A 17087-nucleotide genomic window follows, 5' to 3' on the forward strand; every position below is an offset into this window, starting at 1 on the left:
GCTGAGGGCAACAGGGTGCAACTCAATATTAGGAAGGTGTTCTTAATGTTTTGTACAAAATAAACACTGTACTTGCTGCATGGGGGAACACGCTCATTCATTTTCTACCAATAATATTTTATTTAAAATTGTTTGGGAGTAAGTGGGTAGAGAGGTTAAGAATAAAAATGCATTTGTCACGGTATGGATGCCATGAGCATCCTCCCGATTCGTTTAGGGAAGCAGGCTTCATAAGCAGACGCATGGACCATGTCCTTAGCTAGAAATTGCAAACACCATGCCTTATCCTGAGTATCAGGGCGTAAAATGGCTGAAGGCTCGTACAAGGACTTCCTGAGGGGCTTAGTGTGTTTCAGACAGCCAGAGGTGGTGAGGTGATGCCACAACTTTCTAAGTCGTAAGCCCAATTCTGCACTCGCCCCCCTCAATGATTTTGTTGTCCAAAACTAGGTTACTCCGGGTTCTTTTATTTCTTCCAAATCCCACAGACAATCTTCAAATAATATCCCATTTGATCAAATGATAAAGCTTGACACATAAAAATACTAATTACTTTTCAACTGTGGGGTTTCTTCTCAGAAGAAAACACATTGTCACATTCCCTATGTAAGTGAGAGTGAATGGCATGGAAGTGCCCTTTGGTGCTTCGACAGGTTGATACTTTCACATGAGGGAATAGGAAAGTTGTCAAGAGGTGTACAAATACCACTACTCCACCTCTCCAAAGCCCATTTCTCTGAGACCCGTTTGTGCTTTGAGCCATTCAGTTTCTAGTGGGGCAGAAACCATTGGCGCACAAATATTGAAAGAGAAACAAACAGAGGAATAAACAAGGCAAAGTTGAAATTAGATAGAAATAGAGGGCACAGGCATTTGACCTAGCCTAAGTACCGGTCTCTTTCGCTAACATTCCACACATTGACACTCTGTCATTGCCAAGGAGGAGTGGAATGGTAGCTGAAGAGACTGGTACCCGGACTACATTTGACCCCTTCTGCAACACAATCAGTATAGAGACAACCATGGAATGGAAATGTGACAAAGAAAAGAAAAAAGGCAAAACATTGTATCAAAACAATTGACTTTTAAATCACTTAATTTATATTGTGAAGAACACACTGTGTAGTAAGTGGAATCCTATTGTCAGAAAGCAGTACACCCTGTTTACTTTGGCACTGATAAAACTGATCTTAGACCAGTGTGTATTATCCTTTGTCCTTCTCCTTGCCTCTACCATCAGTGATGTGATCAGCACCACATAGAAAAGTAAAAAGCATTCATTTCTGTTTAAGTATAAGATGCTGATATAGAAAATATTATTTCAGGTGTTGCTGAATTATCAGGGAAAATCACGTATCTGCCCCCTCTTTTCTCTCCTCACCACCCTTTTCTCTCCCGTCTCTGGGTTGCAGGAGTCCTCCGGGCGACACTGTCACACAGAGGTAATGGGCATGGCGGGGTCTGAAATGGCGTGGGCGGGGTCACAGGTGAAGGAGACTGTGATGGCGTAGCGCGTTCCCCACGAGACCTGCTCTACGCGGTGAAGGTTTTCCGACCCTGAGGAAAAGAATGACACTCGCCCTGGAAGAGAAGAGAAAGAGGGGTCAGAAGATGGGTTGATGTCTCTCTGACCCTGGAGGGGAAGAGAGGTTAGGAATGAGGGGATCGATATGGGGTGGTGATCATCAGACCTTGGAGGGACCTTGAAGGGAGAGAAGAGAAGATTGGGGGTTAAAAAGAGGGAGAGCACAGAGAATGAACAAGTGTTCAAATCTCGGTGTTGAGGTAATTAGTGTTGAGTGTTATATCAGAGTGTTGATTCTAGTGGGGTTAACACCAGTGGGATTGAAATGGAAGCCATCTGCAGTGTTATTTGAATCACAGTGGAATCAACACGGCATGGTGTTGTTACTCAACTGTGTGGAGTTAATTTCCGTTAACTCCGAGTGCTTTGTTTGTTGCTGGTGGATTTTCAGAATAGATTGTTTTAACATCTATGTTTCTGCATGAACATTGATTGATGAATTGATCTTATGCTATACAAAGATAAATTACTGAAATTGTTCTAAACTTATCCAATATGTAAGTGGTTGGACTCATTGCACCTATTACTGAGATGGTTTAGGTAGTCTTATTTATCAAGTTTTTACCATAGCAGTCATTTTGAACGCAGGTTGTAGGTGATACAATTGTTGAATATCCTCCCTTTGGCTGGATTCCAATAGGAATCACAAATCACTTTGGGGCAGCAGGTGGCCTAGTGGTTGGAGCGTTGGGCCAGTAACCAGAAAGGTTGCTAGATCGAATCCCTGAGCCAACAAGGTTAAAAATCGGTCGTTCTGCCCCTGAACAAGGCAGTTAACCCACTGTTCCTAGGCCAGCATTGTGTGACTTGCAGGTCTGATGTGGCCCATGAGCCTGGACTTTAAGACCATATCATTAAGGAATACTAGGCCATAACTATTAATTCAAACACATTCACTTAGGCAGTCACTTGGTGAAGGTGTCAGCACTAGAAGTTAATTAATGCACAACTATGTCACTGTCACTAACAAACACAGTCATGGGTGGATAACTAACATCCAGTCAAAAGGCACTCTGGGAAATATGCAAATATGGCTTTACACCCTATAGTGTTAATACACCCAAACAAATGACTGACACTACATGGTTATTCACTGAGAAAGTGTAACAAAGTCTAATAAAGTGTTACTTTAAGTCAGAATTAGAAACAACCACGGTTTTAGGGACCCAACACCCTGGGGGTGTTAGTTTAACACTTTTTTTTTTCGGTGGGTCACAGACACACTAAGAAAGTGTTACATTTAACACTGTGGTTGTTAAAAATCTGATTTCAAAATTGCTGTGAGGAAAGAAGAATGGAAGAAGTAGTGAGTTATAAGGGAAGAGAGAGAAATCGAGATAAGGGTTGAGAGGGCAAGGAGACATGGGCTAGGTAAAAGATGGTATAGGAAAAAAAGAGTTAGAGAAAGACGCAGCGGAGCCAGATATATACAAAAGAACCGACAAGGTGAGAGCAAGAGAGAGAATGAGAGATAGAGAAGTGAGGGGAAGAGACGAGGTGACACAGCGTAACAGAGAGGAGAGAAAACAATCAAGGGAGAGTAAACACAGTGGCAGTATGGAGACAGAAGAGCTGGTGCAGAAGTGAGCTCCAAAGCCAACAGACAGAGATGTTATTGAGATATCGGAACAAAACAAATATTAATAGGCAGTCACACAAACTGGTTTAAACCAATGAAGTATACAAACCCTGGATTTCTGATGCTATGCATTGGCCAATAAGAGGCTTTGAAGCCACCGGGCAGCCATGTTGGCACTCCCCAGAAGGAGCAGTCCTCTATAGGAATGAATGGAGTGCAGTGGGGACAGTAACATTAGAACTTTAAATGATACTTTTTAAATGATACTTTTATTTATTTTATATATATATATATATATATATATATATATATATAATGTTTAGCGCACATAATATAATTACAAAATATTATGGTGTCTGTAATCAAATAAATGTGGCAAAAACAAAATGTTGACATTAATAAATGCATTTCTATAGCTACCAAAATATTTGTTACAACAGTGGGGGTGCCAATATGGAGGTGCGGTGGCGTCAAAGCACTGCCACATAGTGTATATATGAATCATTGGTTGTAACCCCAAGTTCTTTGCCTGACGACTCACCCGGAATGAAATTCCGTTGCTGCTATCGATCGCTAGATCCATTCGGTCTGAAACTGCCACCCTAGAAGTCGTTTGTGTGACTTCAAAATGAGGGGCGTTGTGCAAAACAAAACTCATCAGCGATTCGATCGATAAGGGTGGGTAGCCAGGCAACCAGGTTCTAGCGTCTAAGGCCAACTTTTTTACTTAGACATGACTGTTGAGATTGGCTAGGTCAGCTAAGAAAAAGTCGCTGCAGGATAAAGTAAAAGGATTCAAAAGCTCCTTTAAAAAAGTATATCCACTTCTACACCATTTCTGCTACACACTGCTGTTCCAATAAGCCTTCAGTATTACGCTCAACTGCAATAGCAACGTGTCTTTCTAGGGCAGATCCCCCCCTTTTTTTTTTTCTGTGAGTGTTTTTGTCATACCATTTAAATATAAAGCTGGAGTTGTTGTCTGTTTTTTTATAGAGCATTATCTGGGAGGAAAAGTTGTGTGTGATTTATATAAGTCCCCCTAGCTGAGAGGATGGCAGGGGAAATCAGCGTGAGGCGGTAATAGAATTTACACTTTGAAAAACTAGACAATGGGGGGAGAGAGAGAAACAGTAGGGTGACAGCTAAACAAAAGACAGAGAGAGCGCTAGTGGAAATGACAAGAGCTATAATAGACAAACGGTTGCTTTTCCCTTCACTGAAAAGGAGGGTATTTCAGGTATTAATAAATGAATGGTATTAGTCATAGGTAACGGTAAAGAACACTTCATTGGAGAATCATTCTTCTCGAGCCTGGGAAATGTTTGAAACGTTTATTGTGAAAAGGCACTATTGTTGATAATGAATGTCAGCTCCTACAGTCAAGTTCAAATTTATTGACACCCTTGATAAAGATGAGCAAAAAAGACACAAAAAAAAGAATATAAATACTGAGCTATATTGTATGCAACAAAAAAAAAGCAAATGATATTATTTTATACTAATAGAATTGCCCAGAGAAAGAGATTTAATATTTTCTACTCAAAAAGATAGGGGTCAAAATTATTGCACGTGTTTTCAATACCTCACAAGTATAAAGACACAGCCTTTTTCTCAAATGTTTTATGAGACTGAAGAACACTTTGGGAGGGATCTTAGACCATTCCTCCAAAAATAATCTTTCCAGATTCTTGGTTTCCTTTGTCTGAGCTTAAGGACTTCCCTCTTCAATTTAAACCATGTATTCAATGGGGTTCAAGCTCAGAGACAGATGGCCATTGCAAAATAATGATTTTGTGTTTAACTACCCATTTTTTTGTGGATTTGGGGCCTCAGGACCAGCGTGAGCAAAATAACCACATAACAAAGATCCACCACCATATTTTACAGTAGATATGGGGTTCTCTTCCACCATCTTTCTCACCACTGGTGTGCATGGCCAAAGAGCTTTATTTTCATGTCATCTGACCATTGGTTCAAATCCAAGCACCGGTTTGAATCCAAGTGCCAATTAGGGCTGTTAATGGTGACCGTATTACCACCACACCGATGGTTACGAGTCATGACTGCATTCAAATTCTACGTGACCGTTCAGTAACTAGGCTTCTCCAAGCTCTGATGCTGTTGATGGTAATTAGTAGCCTACCAAACTTGCTAACTGCCTGGTACTCCGCTCTCTATTGTCCCTCTAATCACTCAGACATTAATGCAAATATAATCGAAAATCTAATCAAACACTGAGTGCCCATGAGCTCATGTTGCGCAACATTTCAATAGGCTATGCAATTGCCTGAGAAAGTTGAGATTGCCTGTATTACAAAGAGGATCCCATCCACTTTCTATAGGCTAGGTCTACAATATTTATTTCTCATCTTTTCTAATAGACCATTCCTTCGCTTCACACATTGCTTTGCACATTGCTTCGCTTTACAACAGGAGTATAGCCTACCTGGCTAGAATGAAAATGAACCTTGGCAAAAGCATCCTCCATTCGCTATTTAACGTGAACTCACCCCATTCCGTACAAATGTGCGCAACCGCAACATTCAAACGAGGCTGTAAAGAAAACTTACGGGACTGTAGCGACTGTGTTGACTTTAAAATCTGGGGTGTGAACTGCATTTCTATTCAAGCGTTGATCGACATGGTAATGGCTCTATAGTATTGGAGAAAAGTTTCAATAACGGACCCTCCGTTACATCGTGACGTGTCATGTCGTAAAATACAGCACGCATAAAGCAACCATTTCTGTCTTACAATCTCTCTCCACCAGGTGTAGCATTTCTCTCATCGTTTAAAAACAAGAAATGGACAGTGACGGGGGTAAGGGGGGGGTGCCTAGTCATTTTTTGCGTCGTCACTGCAAGCGATCATGAGTCAAAGCCGCTGTTTACTTCTGAAGATCACTTTAGCCCCGCCCTAAAAACCAGATTCAAATTCAACACAAACCTTCATATAGGTATGTAATGACACATTATATAAAACTCTTTATAGTGTTTTATTTACATTTACGAGGCGATAAGTTGGACAGATCGAGTGAAAAAAGGCAGTTTCCCCACACAACATCTCTCCTTCTCACTATCACGCATTAGTTTCACTTCCCCACCCGCCATTTATAAAAAGACCCGACGGAGCTCATTGCCTTGTTGAATTATGCAGAAACGGGCAGCGTGGAGATCTCGGCATGGATTTTGGTGGAAAGTGGAGAAAATGTGCTTTACATTGGTAATGACATTACAGTTGATCTGGAAGTATTACGTTTTTGGGGCGCTAAAATAAGGTCAATTGTACAGACCAAGGTGATGTGCAAAAGTGAGTGAGTTTACGTTAAGTGCATAGATGACATGTATTTTTTCCCCTGCCCCTGTTCCGAGAAAGATGCATGATAATGGTCCATTCTAAATCAAACCAATTTCACACATATAATATTTAGTACGTGTAAAGACAACATTAAATTAAGAATAGTCTGATGGGTGGCAATATTAGCCTATCACTTGTGAATGATGCCTGATGTGTGCAGTAGGGCAAGAAACAGCACGCCTTTTCTTTGCGCCTTTTTAAAATCATAGTCGCACACCTCACGTAGCCTAGCCCATAGGCCTATATATTTTGATAAGGCTTGTATCACAACTAAATTGGCCAAATCTACTCCTGTTGACCAGAAGGGGGGTTTGAGGAGGCCCAAGTGAACAGGGATGCAAGTCCACCATTTTGAGCACAGTTACTCCGGCCCGCCATCTCTGACATTCAATGCAAGTGTATTGGTGCTTGCAAAGGAGTCCTTGTCCTCAAAGTATCCGATGCTACAAAATCTCTACTGAGCCAACAACAGCTCTCCCTGACCCAGCACAATCCCAAACACTGCAGGATCTGATCACCGCCACCAACCAGACCTCAGATGGGGTGGCTTCCATACCCACCTCCCTCACTGCAGAGACACTCCTCCTGTAGTATGCCCAAGCAGTCAGCTTCCCTGAGGAGCTAAAACCTCTGAAAGCCGGTAAGGAAGTGGCTAAGGATAGCAGTCTTCTCTCACTTGCCCCAGAGTACGACCAAATACCCGGAATGATCAGAGTTGGAGGGAGGCTGCGCCAAGCATAAGACTTGGATCCTGATGCTATCCATCCAATTATCCGAGACTCCAGACACCCTCTCACCAGCCTCCTCATAAAGAGTTACGAGAAGCTTCTCCACCGGGCCAGAGAGAGTATATGGGGAGATGAGGTGAAAGTACTAGATACTTGGAGGATGAGGAGCCCTCGCAAGCACCAATACGCCTGCACGGAATGTCAGAAATGGCGGCCGGATCAACTGTGCCCAAAATTGGGGACTTGGCCCGTGCTCGCTTGGCCTCTTAGCTGACCATTTCTGGGCCCAATTCATTTGGGATTACTTACCAATCCTACAGCACAGAGGGAAATTGAGGAGGGAAATGGCCAGCCTGGACACTGGCTAAGTAGTAATGATAATGGACCCTCTACTCCCTTGAGCCTCCTGGGTGGTGGGCCATATCACCAAGACCATGCCTGAGACCGATGGTCGTGTTCGATCAGGGGAGATCAAGGTAAAGAACCTGACGTATATCTGGCCATTTGCCCAGATAATTCCTCTCCCTGAGATGACAGAGGACGTGGAGGGATGAGCTTTATGAGGAGTGTGGAATTCAACAAGATCCCGAGGTGGCTGTGGAAAAGGCCAATGTAGTTGGTGGAATCGCCCTTTAATTCATGGCCGCTTGCGCAGCTGGGCAGGAATTCTTTAATTAGGTCGGGTGGAAATGTCAGACAGATCTCAACTCATTAAAAGGAGGAAACGGCCACCACCCCGACCTCGCTGCTTTCTCTCCCCCAACTCCTTCTAATCCAGACATTATGTGTGTTGACAAATCAACATAACAGATTTGGGAGAGCGGACCATCAGATATTGTTTATAGTTATTATCGCGGAGCGCAGATTGCCGAGCACGCTTCAAACCTATTGTGTTATATCAATGGACAATGATCACGGCCGTAGAGATCATCACGGCACAATTAAACCATTGATATATGATCAAATGTAACGGAGTGATACAGTATGTACATAAGACAAATCTGGAAGTATGAAATATGAAATGTAATTATTATTTGCAAAATTGATCATCCTGAGATCAAATTGATTGAGATTATAGATTGCGTAATTGATCGATTTATTTGCATTATGATTATGATGAACGGTTATGATCCTAAATGACTCAATCATGCTTCATATTGCACTGAATTGCTGAACTAATTCATTATGTAAATAATGAGAATGATTGTTATTATGATTTGACTTTGGGATTATGAATTTGATACATGTTGTTCTGTTTCCTTTGTTATGCAGCAAACAAAACACCAACCATTAAATATACCACTTTGTGGTTAACGTAATTTCTGCTTCAGTCTCCTCAATTCCTCTGTCATCTGACCCGTGACCACCTGTTCACCTTCACTATTGTCAGCCACCCTACCTGTCGGCTACACACACAGATTCCAATAATCTTTCAAACATCTTCAATTTAAGCACATTAATCCACTTTACAACCGGTGTATAGCCTAACTGGCAAACATACAGTGCTGTGAAAAAGTATTTTCCCCCTTATTTCTTATTTTTCTGCACATTTGTCACACTTAAATGTTTCAGATCATCAAACAAATTGAAATATTACACAAAGATAACCCAAGTAAACAAAAAAATGCAGTTTTTAAGTGATGATTTTATTTATTAAAGGGGAAAAAAGCTATCCGAACCTTCATGGCCCTAAAAAATAAGATATTTATATGCATTATATGCATAACATTCACGTGAAGAAATATCCTAATAATTTATCAACATTTTAAGATAAACATTCTGATCGGTTGCATCAGCCTAATTGCTTTTAAATGTTGGTTTTATGCGAGTGGTTGTATTAATTTGGGATCTATCGCATCCCACAACTGTCCCAGAGTATGTTTGGAATATTTATTCATTGCACAGAAGGACAAGTTGACCAATGAAATGTCAACTTTTGTACTATGGGGGATAGTAGATTGACAGAGGCTTTTGCTGTTCGTTAGTCCTATTCATCTTGTTGGCTGACAAAAAGTAGGCTAAATGTGGAGAGTTCTTCTAACAGCTTCAATATGAAACTCGGAATTTGATGAGGGACGCACGCAGCTGCTTCCCGGATGCATTTGTCTTCACTTGTAGCCTACTTCGGAACTGAGATTCCTGTGAGAGGGACCCGATCACCTGACAGGCATTTGCTAATAACAATTGAGATATCTGAGAGATCCATGTGAGTGAGAGACGCTTCGGGCCACAGCAGCCGGGAGAAGTGAATTCTGATTATTATATTCAGCCCAAGAGCCCAGCGGCCACTTTGGTCGCAAAAGGCTCCGAATTCTAAGCAAATCTTGTCTGCTAAATTAACTAGTGTAGCCCACAGCCATATGGCATGGCCATATCAGGGCCTAACATAAGAGAATGCTATTCTGTCCTTCTGAAAAATACTATATTTTCTTCATATCATGTTTATTTAGACCAGACTTAAATAATGGGTTTATTGTGATAGTGTAGGCTATAGTAAATGGATTTATTACACTTTTTAAATCAAATTTCGAAAAGGTCTGCATCAATGGCTTGTAGGCTGTGCGTGGAAGCCAGGAGATACCAAATGTGTTTATATTAAATAGCAGTTATTTGCTTGACAATCACTGGCTGACAAAAAACCAAAAAAAGACATGAAAATAGTTGTTTGGCCACGCAGACCAGTGGTGGGTTTGGCCACGCAGACCAGTGGTGGGTTTGGCCACGCAGACCAGTGGTGGGTTTGGCCACGCAGACCAGTGGTGGGTTTGGCCACGCAGACCAGTGGTGGGTTTGGCCACGCAGACCAGTGGTGGGTTTGGCCACGCAGACCAGTGGTGGGTTTGGCTTAGAAATCAAGGTTCTGAAAATATTCTGTATGAAGGAATGGTCAAAGATCTCTCCCAATATGTTCTCCAATCTCATAAAATATTTTAGAAAAAGGCTCAGTGGTATTGAAAACAAGGTATTGGTATTGAAAACAGGGGAGCCAATCATTTTGTCCCCTATCTTTCTGAGAGAAAATCATTTTATAAGTACACATTTTTATTAAAATCTTACTCTGAGCAATTGTATTAGTATAAAATACAATATAGCTCAGTATTCGTATTATCGATTGTGTAGTTTTCTTTGCTCATCTTTATCAATGGTGCCAATCATTTTGGACCTGACTATATATCAAGCCAATGGATTAGTGATACAATAAGAGACCGTAGAAATATTATCTAATCTGAGACAGCTTTAATCAAATCAATTATAACATGGATAGTTCCAGTCTTGCCTCACAATTGGTCAATGAGTATTCCAACCATTCATGTTCTTCATGACACAGTCTCAGTTGAATGAATAGAATTCACATGCCCCTGCTCCTCCTCTAGCTTAGCGGCTTACAGATTTATGGAGCAGTGCCAACATTCAGGAGGATATACAGCAAGTTATCTTTGCATGCATAATCACGTCAGTGAAGCTCAAGCGAGGCCATGCACATTTCTCCATGAGACCAGATACAAAGCTAAGACGCTGCTAGTGAGCAAATCCAATCAGACTCCTATCAGCCAGACTCCAAACCAACCCACTGATATTGCTGTGCCCATGGTCCCACAGGCTATTGTATTTTATGAGGCTATTTAAACCTCGGCTGAGTTTCAGTTGGTAGAGGGGAAGGGAGGGAGAGAGTTAGGGTTAGTAGCTTTTGCTAGTCTGCCCTGGCTACAAAGGCAGGCCAATTGTGATCTTTTGCCAAATATTTGTCAAAGATCTGATTTGTCAAAAGACCAATAACTGGGCAAAATATCAGAATTGGGCTGCCTGTGAAAATGCAGCTATTGAACATGGAGACAGAGAACACTTATCTCTAAGTTAAAGTACATCTCAATAATGTTTGCAGCTCAATAGTGGCTGTAGTGGCGTCCACTCCTTAGTTTCCTCTCCTTTATCTACACACATATGAAAAAACAGGATAGGAGAAAGCAGTGTGGTAGAAAAATAATGGATGAAGCTGAATCAATTCTTTGAAACAGACGTGCAGGGCTAGAACAAAAGCCTGCACACACAGTAGCTCTCCAGGATGTGAGTTGGAGACCATTGATGTAGAGAGAGACAAGGCAAGAAGGGAAGGAGGAAAGGAGGCTACCTCAGACTATTAATAGATGCAGGTGTATGACTCATCCAGCCCTGTAGACAGTAGAAGCTGCTTAGCCTACAAACTTTACACCACCCACTCTCTCATCAGCAGAAAAGCATCCCTATCCTCCAGACCATTAATCTACTCCTCCCACACCAACATAATTAATGATCCACACTGTCACTTTCTTTCTCCCCAAACTGCCAGGTGTGTTATGCATGAATTAGTAATCTGATTTTAAACTGTATATCTCGGAGTCTCATAAATATATTAAAGTGCCTGGGTTGATTTATGTGCAAACCCCTAGTGTTAAAGTAACGAACTCCTGCGTTGTGAATGTAAAGAACCCTTTGTGTCTGTAAATATTCCGTTTGTACATATTGATATATCCTTGTATGATCTGCTAATAGGAGAACAATGGGGATCGTCTACAGCAGGGGTAGGCTGAATCACATCCGATAGGGCGGCGCATAATTGGCCCAGCATCGTCCGGGTTTGGCCGGGGTAGGCCGCCATTGTAAATAATAATTTGTTCTTAACTGACTTGCCTAGTTAATTAAAAAGTTTTAAAAAATGTTTAAGATATTCACCTGGTCACCTGGGGGTCCGCAGCCCGCTTAGGGTCCACATAGGTACTGCAGGGAGGTCCAAAAATATTTAACACAAAAGTATTTAAAAGAAAAATAGTTTTATGTTTTTAGGAATATCGCTAGAAACAACATAAAATATTTCTTGATTTCATAAACTACCTACTGTAGAAAATATGAAAATATCTTGCGGCAAGTGCTGCTTGTAACCTTTCTTGAACTTTGACATAGATTTTTGCCAACACATGGCTAACCTTTGTTAAACCAGCTTAACAGCTGCTCTGAGCAAAAATGTGTTTGGAGTTACCTGCTAGCGAACAGGCTGTTAAAAATTACACTTCCTCTTCCAACTATAATGTAGGAAGGTCAAAATAATGAAAAACTATCTACCAAATCTATTAATTAATAAAAGTTTAAAAAAAAAAGATTACTTCTCCTTGCCATTATCATTCACACGAGGTTGTCTAATATATGATGGTGGTCCCTGGGTCATGGTTTGCCTGGGAGGGGGTCCCTGGGCAAGAAACAGTTGAAGACCCCCAGTTGAAGAGCCACAGAGGGACGACTGGGATTCATGGTCTTAAGAGCACCAATCAGACGAGCCACCTGTATAGAATCTCCCTGGTCCTACAGGCCCATTAATTCCTGTGACTTGACAGACATGCCCTTTTCGCCACTTCCTCCGATCCCTAGATCTGCATCTCTCCTCCTATGCCTCTGCCTCAATCTCTCCTTTCCTTCCTGATCGGTTTCTCCCCTTTCAATCTCTCTCTCCCTCCCTCCCTCTTCCTTCAAAATATTTGTCTCTCTCCCTCTCCCCACTGCGATCTCAAACAGCCCTAATTATCTCAGTGTGGGGTTCACTGCATCATTAGACCACAGAAGGGGGGTGATCTTCATTCAATGATACAGTGCACACGTCTCTCCCACTTGGCTGCAACCTGGAAATAACTTCTCCTGAATAATATCATGAATTATGCCGGAGTTTCTTTCACTCAATCTTCATAAGCAACGGCACACTGATACTCCAAACCCCAGCGGATCAGTTTTAAGCTCTGCTCCGTCTTCTCTCTCATATAATAATGTAATGCGGCTCAGCGGAGGACTCCGAGGGCTCTGAAAATGGACACATGTTATTCCCCTTTTTAAACCATTCAGGCTCACCCTCTCCTTCTTTCTTTTTTCATCACCTGCCTCCCTGTCATATATACAGTACCCGTCAACTGTTAGGACACACCTACTCATTCAAGGGTCATTCTTTATTTTTACTATTTTCTACATAGAAGAAATAACACATATGGAATCATGTAGTAACCAAAAAAAGCGCTAAACAAATCAAAATATATTTTATATTTTAAATTCTTCAAAGTAGCTACCCTTTGCCTCGATGACAGCTTTGCACACTCATGACATTCTCTCAACCAGCTTCATGAGGTAGTCACCTGGAATGCATTTCAATTAACAGGTGTGCCTTGTTAATTTGTGGAATTTCTTTCCTCCTCCCAGTTGCCCACTGCACTGAGGCTAGGAAACACTGTCACCACCGATAAATCTACAATTGTCGAGAATTTCAATAAGCATTTTTCTACGGATGGCCTTGCTTTCCACCTGGCTACCCCTACCCCGGTCAACAGCTCTGCACCCCCCACAGCAGCTTGCTCAAGCCTCCCCATTTCTCCTTCACCCAAATCCAGATAGCTGATGTTCTGAAAGAGCTGCAAAATCTGGACCCCTACAAATCAGCTGGGCTAGACAATCTGGACCCTCTCTTTCGAAAATATTCCACTGAAATTGTTGCAACCCCGATTACTAGCCTGTTCAACCTCTCTTTCGTATTCTCTGAGATCCCCAAAGATTGGAAAGCTGCCGCAGTCATCCCCCTCTTCAAAGGGGGAGACACTCTAGACCCAAACTGTTACAGAATTATATCCATCCTACCCTGCCTTTCTAAGGTCTTAGAAAGCCAATTTAACAAACATTTCGAATCCCACCGTACCTTCTCCGCTATGCAATCTGGTTTCCGAGCTGGTCATGGGTGCACCTCAGCCATGCTCAATGCCCTAAACGATATCATAATCGCAATCGACCTGGCCAAGGCTTTCGACTCTGTCAATCACTGCATTCTTATCGGCAGACTCAACATCCTTGGTTTCTCAAATGACTGCCTCGCCTGGTTCACCAACTACTTCTCAGATAGAGTTCAGTGTGTCAAATCGAAGGGCCTGTTGTCCGGACCTCTGGCAGTCTTTATGGGGGTGCCACAGTGTTCAATTCTCGGGCCGACTCTTTTCTCTGTATACATCAATGATGTCGCTCTTGCGGCTGGTGATTCTCTGATCCACCTCTACGCAGACGACACCATTCTGTATACTTCTGGCCCTTCTTTTAACATTGTGTTAACTAACCTCCAGATGAGCTTCAATGCCATACAATTCTTCCTTGGCCTCCAACTGCTCTTAAATGCAAGTAAAACTAAATGCATACTCTTCAACCGATCGCTGCCCGCACTTGCCCGCCCGCCTAGCAACACTACACTGGACAGTTCTGACTTAGAATATGTGGATAACTACAAATGCCTAGGTGTCTGGTTAGACTGTAAACTCTCCTGTAGGTGATCAGGCTGCTGTGTCATCGGGAAACTTAATGATGGTGTCGTGCCTGGCCGTGCAGTCCTGAGTGAACAGGGAGTACAGGAGGGGGCTGAGCACGCACCCCTGAGGCGCCCATGTGTTGAGGATCAGCGTCGCGGATGTGTTGTTACCTATCCTTTCCACCTGGGGGCGGCGCGTCAGGAAGTCCAGGATCCAGTCTGGTTAGACTGTAAACTCTCCTTCCAGACTCACATTAAGCATCTCCAATCCAAATTTTTTATCTAGAATCGGCTTCCTATTTCACAACAAAGCATCCTTCACTCATGCTGCCAAACATACCCTCGTAAAACTGACTATCCTACCGATCCTTGACTTCGGCGATGTCATTTACAAAATAGCATCCAAAACTCTACTCAGCAAATTGGATGCAGTCTATCACAGTGCCATCCGTTTCGTCACCAAAGCCCCATATACTACCCACCACTGCGACCTGTATGCTCTCGTTGGCTGGCCCTCGCTTCATATTCGTCGCCAAACCCACTGGCTCCAGGTCATCTATAAGTCCTTGCTAGGTAAAGCCCTGCCTTAGCTCACTGGTCACCATAGCAGCACCCACCCGTAGCATGCGCTCCAGAAGGTACAGTATATTTCACTGGTCATCCCCAAAGCCAATTTCCCCTTTGGCCACCTCTCCTTCCAGTTCTCTGCTGCCAATGACTGGAATGAATTGAAAAAAAATATATAAAAAAATAAATCACTGAAGCTGGAGACTCATATCTCCCCCTTAAGCATCAGCAGCTATCAGCAAAGCAGCTATCAGAGCCACTTACAAATCATTGTATCTGTACATAGCCCATCTGTAAATAGCCCATCCAACTACCACATCCCCATATTGTTATTTATTGATTTATATATATATTTTTTATATACACAAACACATAATTTATTTGTATTTGTTTTGCTCCTTTGCCCCCCAGTATCTCTACTTGCACATCATCTTCTGCACATCTATCACTTATTTTGCCACTACGGCCCAATTATTGCCTTACCTTCCTAATCTTACCTCATTTGCACACACTCTATATAGTATTTTCTATTGTGTTATTGACTGCATGTTTGTTTATTTCTTGTGATTGTTTATTCCATGTGTAACTGTTTTGTTGTTTGTGTCACACTGCTTTGCTTTATCTTGGCCTGGTGGCAGTTGTAAATGAGAACTTGTTCTCAACTGGCTTAATAAAGGTGAAATAAAATAAAAATGTATTAATTAATGCATTTAAGACAATCAGTTGTGTGACAAGGTAGGGGTGCTATACAGAAGATGGTCTTTTACCAAATAGGGCTGTGTCCATATTATGGCAAGAACAGCTCAAATAGGCGAAGAGAAATGACAGTCCATCATCACTTTGAGACATGAAGGTCAGTCAATCCGGAACATTTCAAGAACTTTGAAAGTTTCAAGTGCAGTCGCAAAAAACATCAAGCACTATGATGAAACTGGCTCTCAGGAGGACCGTCACAGGAAAGGAAGACCCAGACTTACCTCTGCTGCAGAGGAAATAAAAGTAACATACACATCAACATCAACTGCTCAGAGGTGACTGTATGAAATCAGACCTTCATAGTTGAATTGCTTCCAATGAACCACTACTAAAGGACACCAACAATATAGACTTTCTTGGGTCAAGACACATGAGCAATGGACATTAGACCGTTGGAAATCTGTCCTTTGGTCTGATAAGTCCATGTTTTCGAGAGACGCAGAGTAGGTGAAAGGATAATCTACGCATGTGTGGTTCCCACCGTGAAGCATGGAGGAGGAGGTGTGATGGTGCTTTGCTGGTGACACCGTCAGTGATGTATTTAGAATTCAAGGTACACTTAACCAGCATGGCTACCACAGCATTCTGCAACGATACGCCATCCCATCTGGTTTGCACTTAGTGGGACTATAATTTTTCAACAGGACAATGACCCAACACACCTCCAGGCTGTGTAAGGGCTATTTGACCAAAAGGAGAGTGATGGAGTGCTACATCAGATGACCTGGCCTCCACAATCACCAGACATCAACTCAATTGAGATGGTTTGGGAAGAGTTGGACTGCAGAGTGAAGGAAAAGCAGCCAACAAGTGCTCAGCATGTGGGAACTCCTTCAAGAGTGTTGGAGAAGCTGGTTGAGAGAATGCCAACAGTGTGCAAAGCGGTCGTCAAGGCTACTTTGAAGAATCTAAAATATATTTAAATTGGTTTTAACACTTTTTTGGTTACTACGTGATTCCATATGTGTTATTTCATAGTTTTGATGTCTTCACTATTATTCTATAATGTAGAAATTGTAAAAAGAAAAGAAAAAACATTGAATGAGTACATTGAATGACAGTACCTGTCAAATGTCCAAACATTTGACAGGTACTGTATATTCCCTATTTTAAAAATAAAGGGCTTCGGTCGTGTGCAGAGAAGATTCACAGCAGTCCCTCTTCAAAAGCCTTCACGGTCTCTCCTTTTTTTCTTCCCCATTCTCTCAGCAGTCA

The 17087-nt window shown here is 42.1% G+C and overlaps 1 protein-coding gene across 1 annotated transcript in view; it reads right to left on the reverse strand.

Annotated features, from left to right (window-relative positions):
- Window positions 1-451: 451 nt before the first annotated feature.
- The window catches only part of uts2r2 (urotensin-2 receptor 2), a 33348-nt gene continuing 16712 nt past the window's right edge, over window positions 452-17087 (reverse strand). Inside the window, exon 9 of the mRNA XM_024387831.2 lies at window positions 452-1581. Coding sequence (XP_024243599.1) covers window positions 1433-1581 — 149 coding nt within the window. The 3' untranslated portion in view covers window positions 452-1432. The remainder of the gene's footprint in view (window positions 1582-17087) is intronic.

The sequence above is a fragment of the Oncorhynchus tshawytscha genome, linkage group LG25 (assembly GCF_018296145.1).
Source record: "Oncorhynchus tshawytscha isolate Ot180627B linkage group LG25, Otsh_v2.0, whole genome shotgun sequence".
Lineage (NCBI taxonomy): Eukaryota > Metazoa > Chordata > Actinopteri > Salmoniformes > Salmonidae > Oncorhynchus > Oncorhynchus tshawytscha.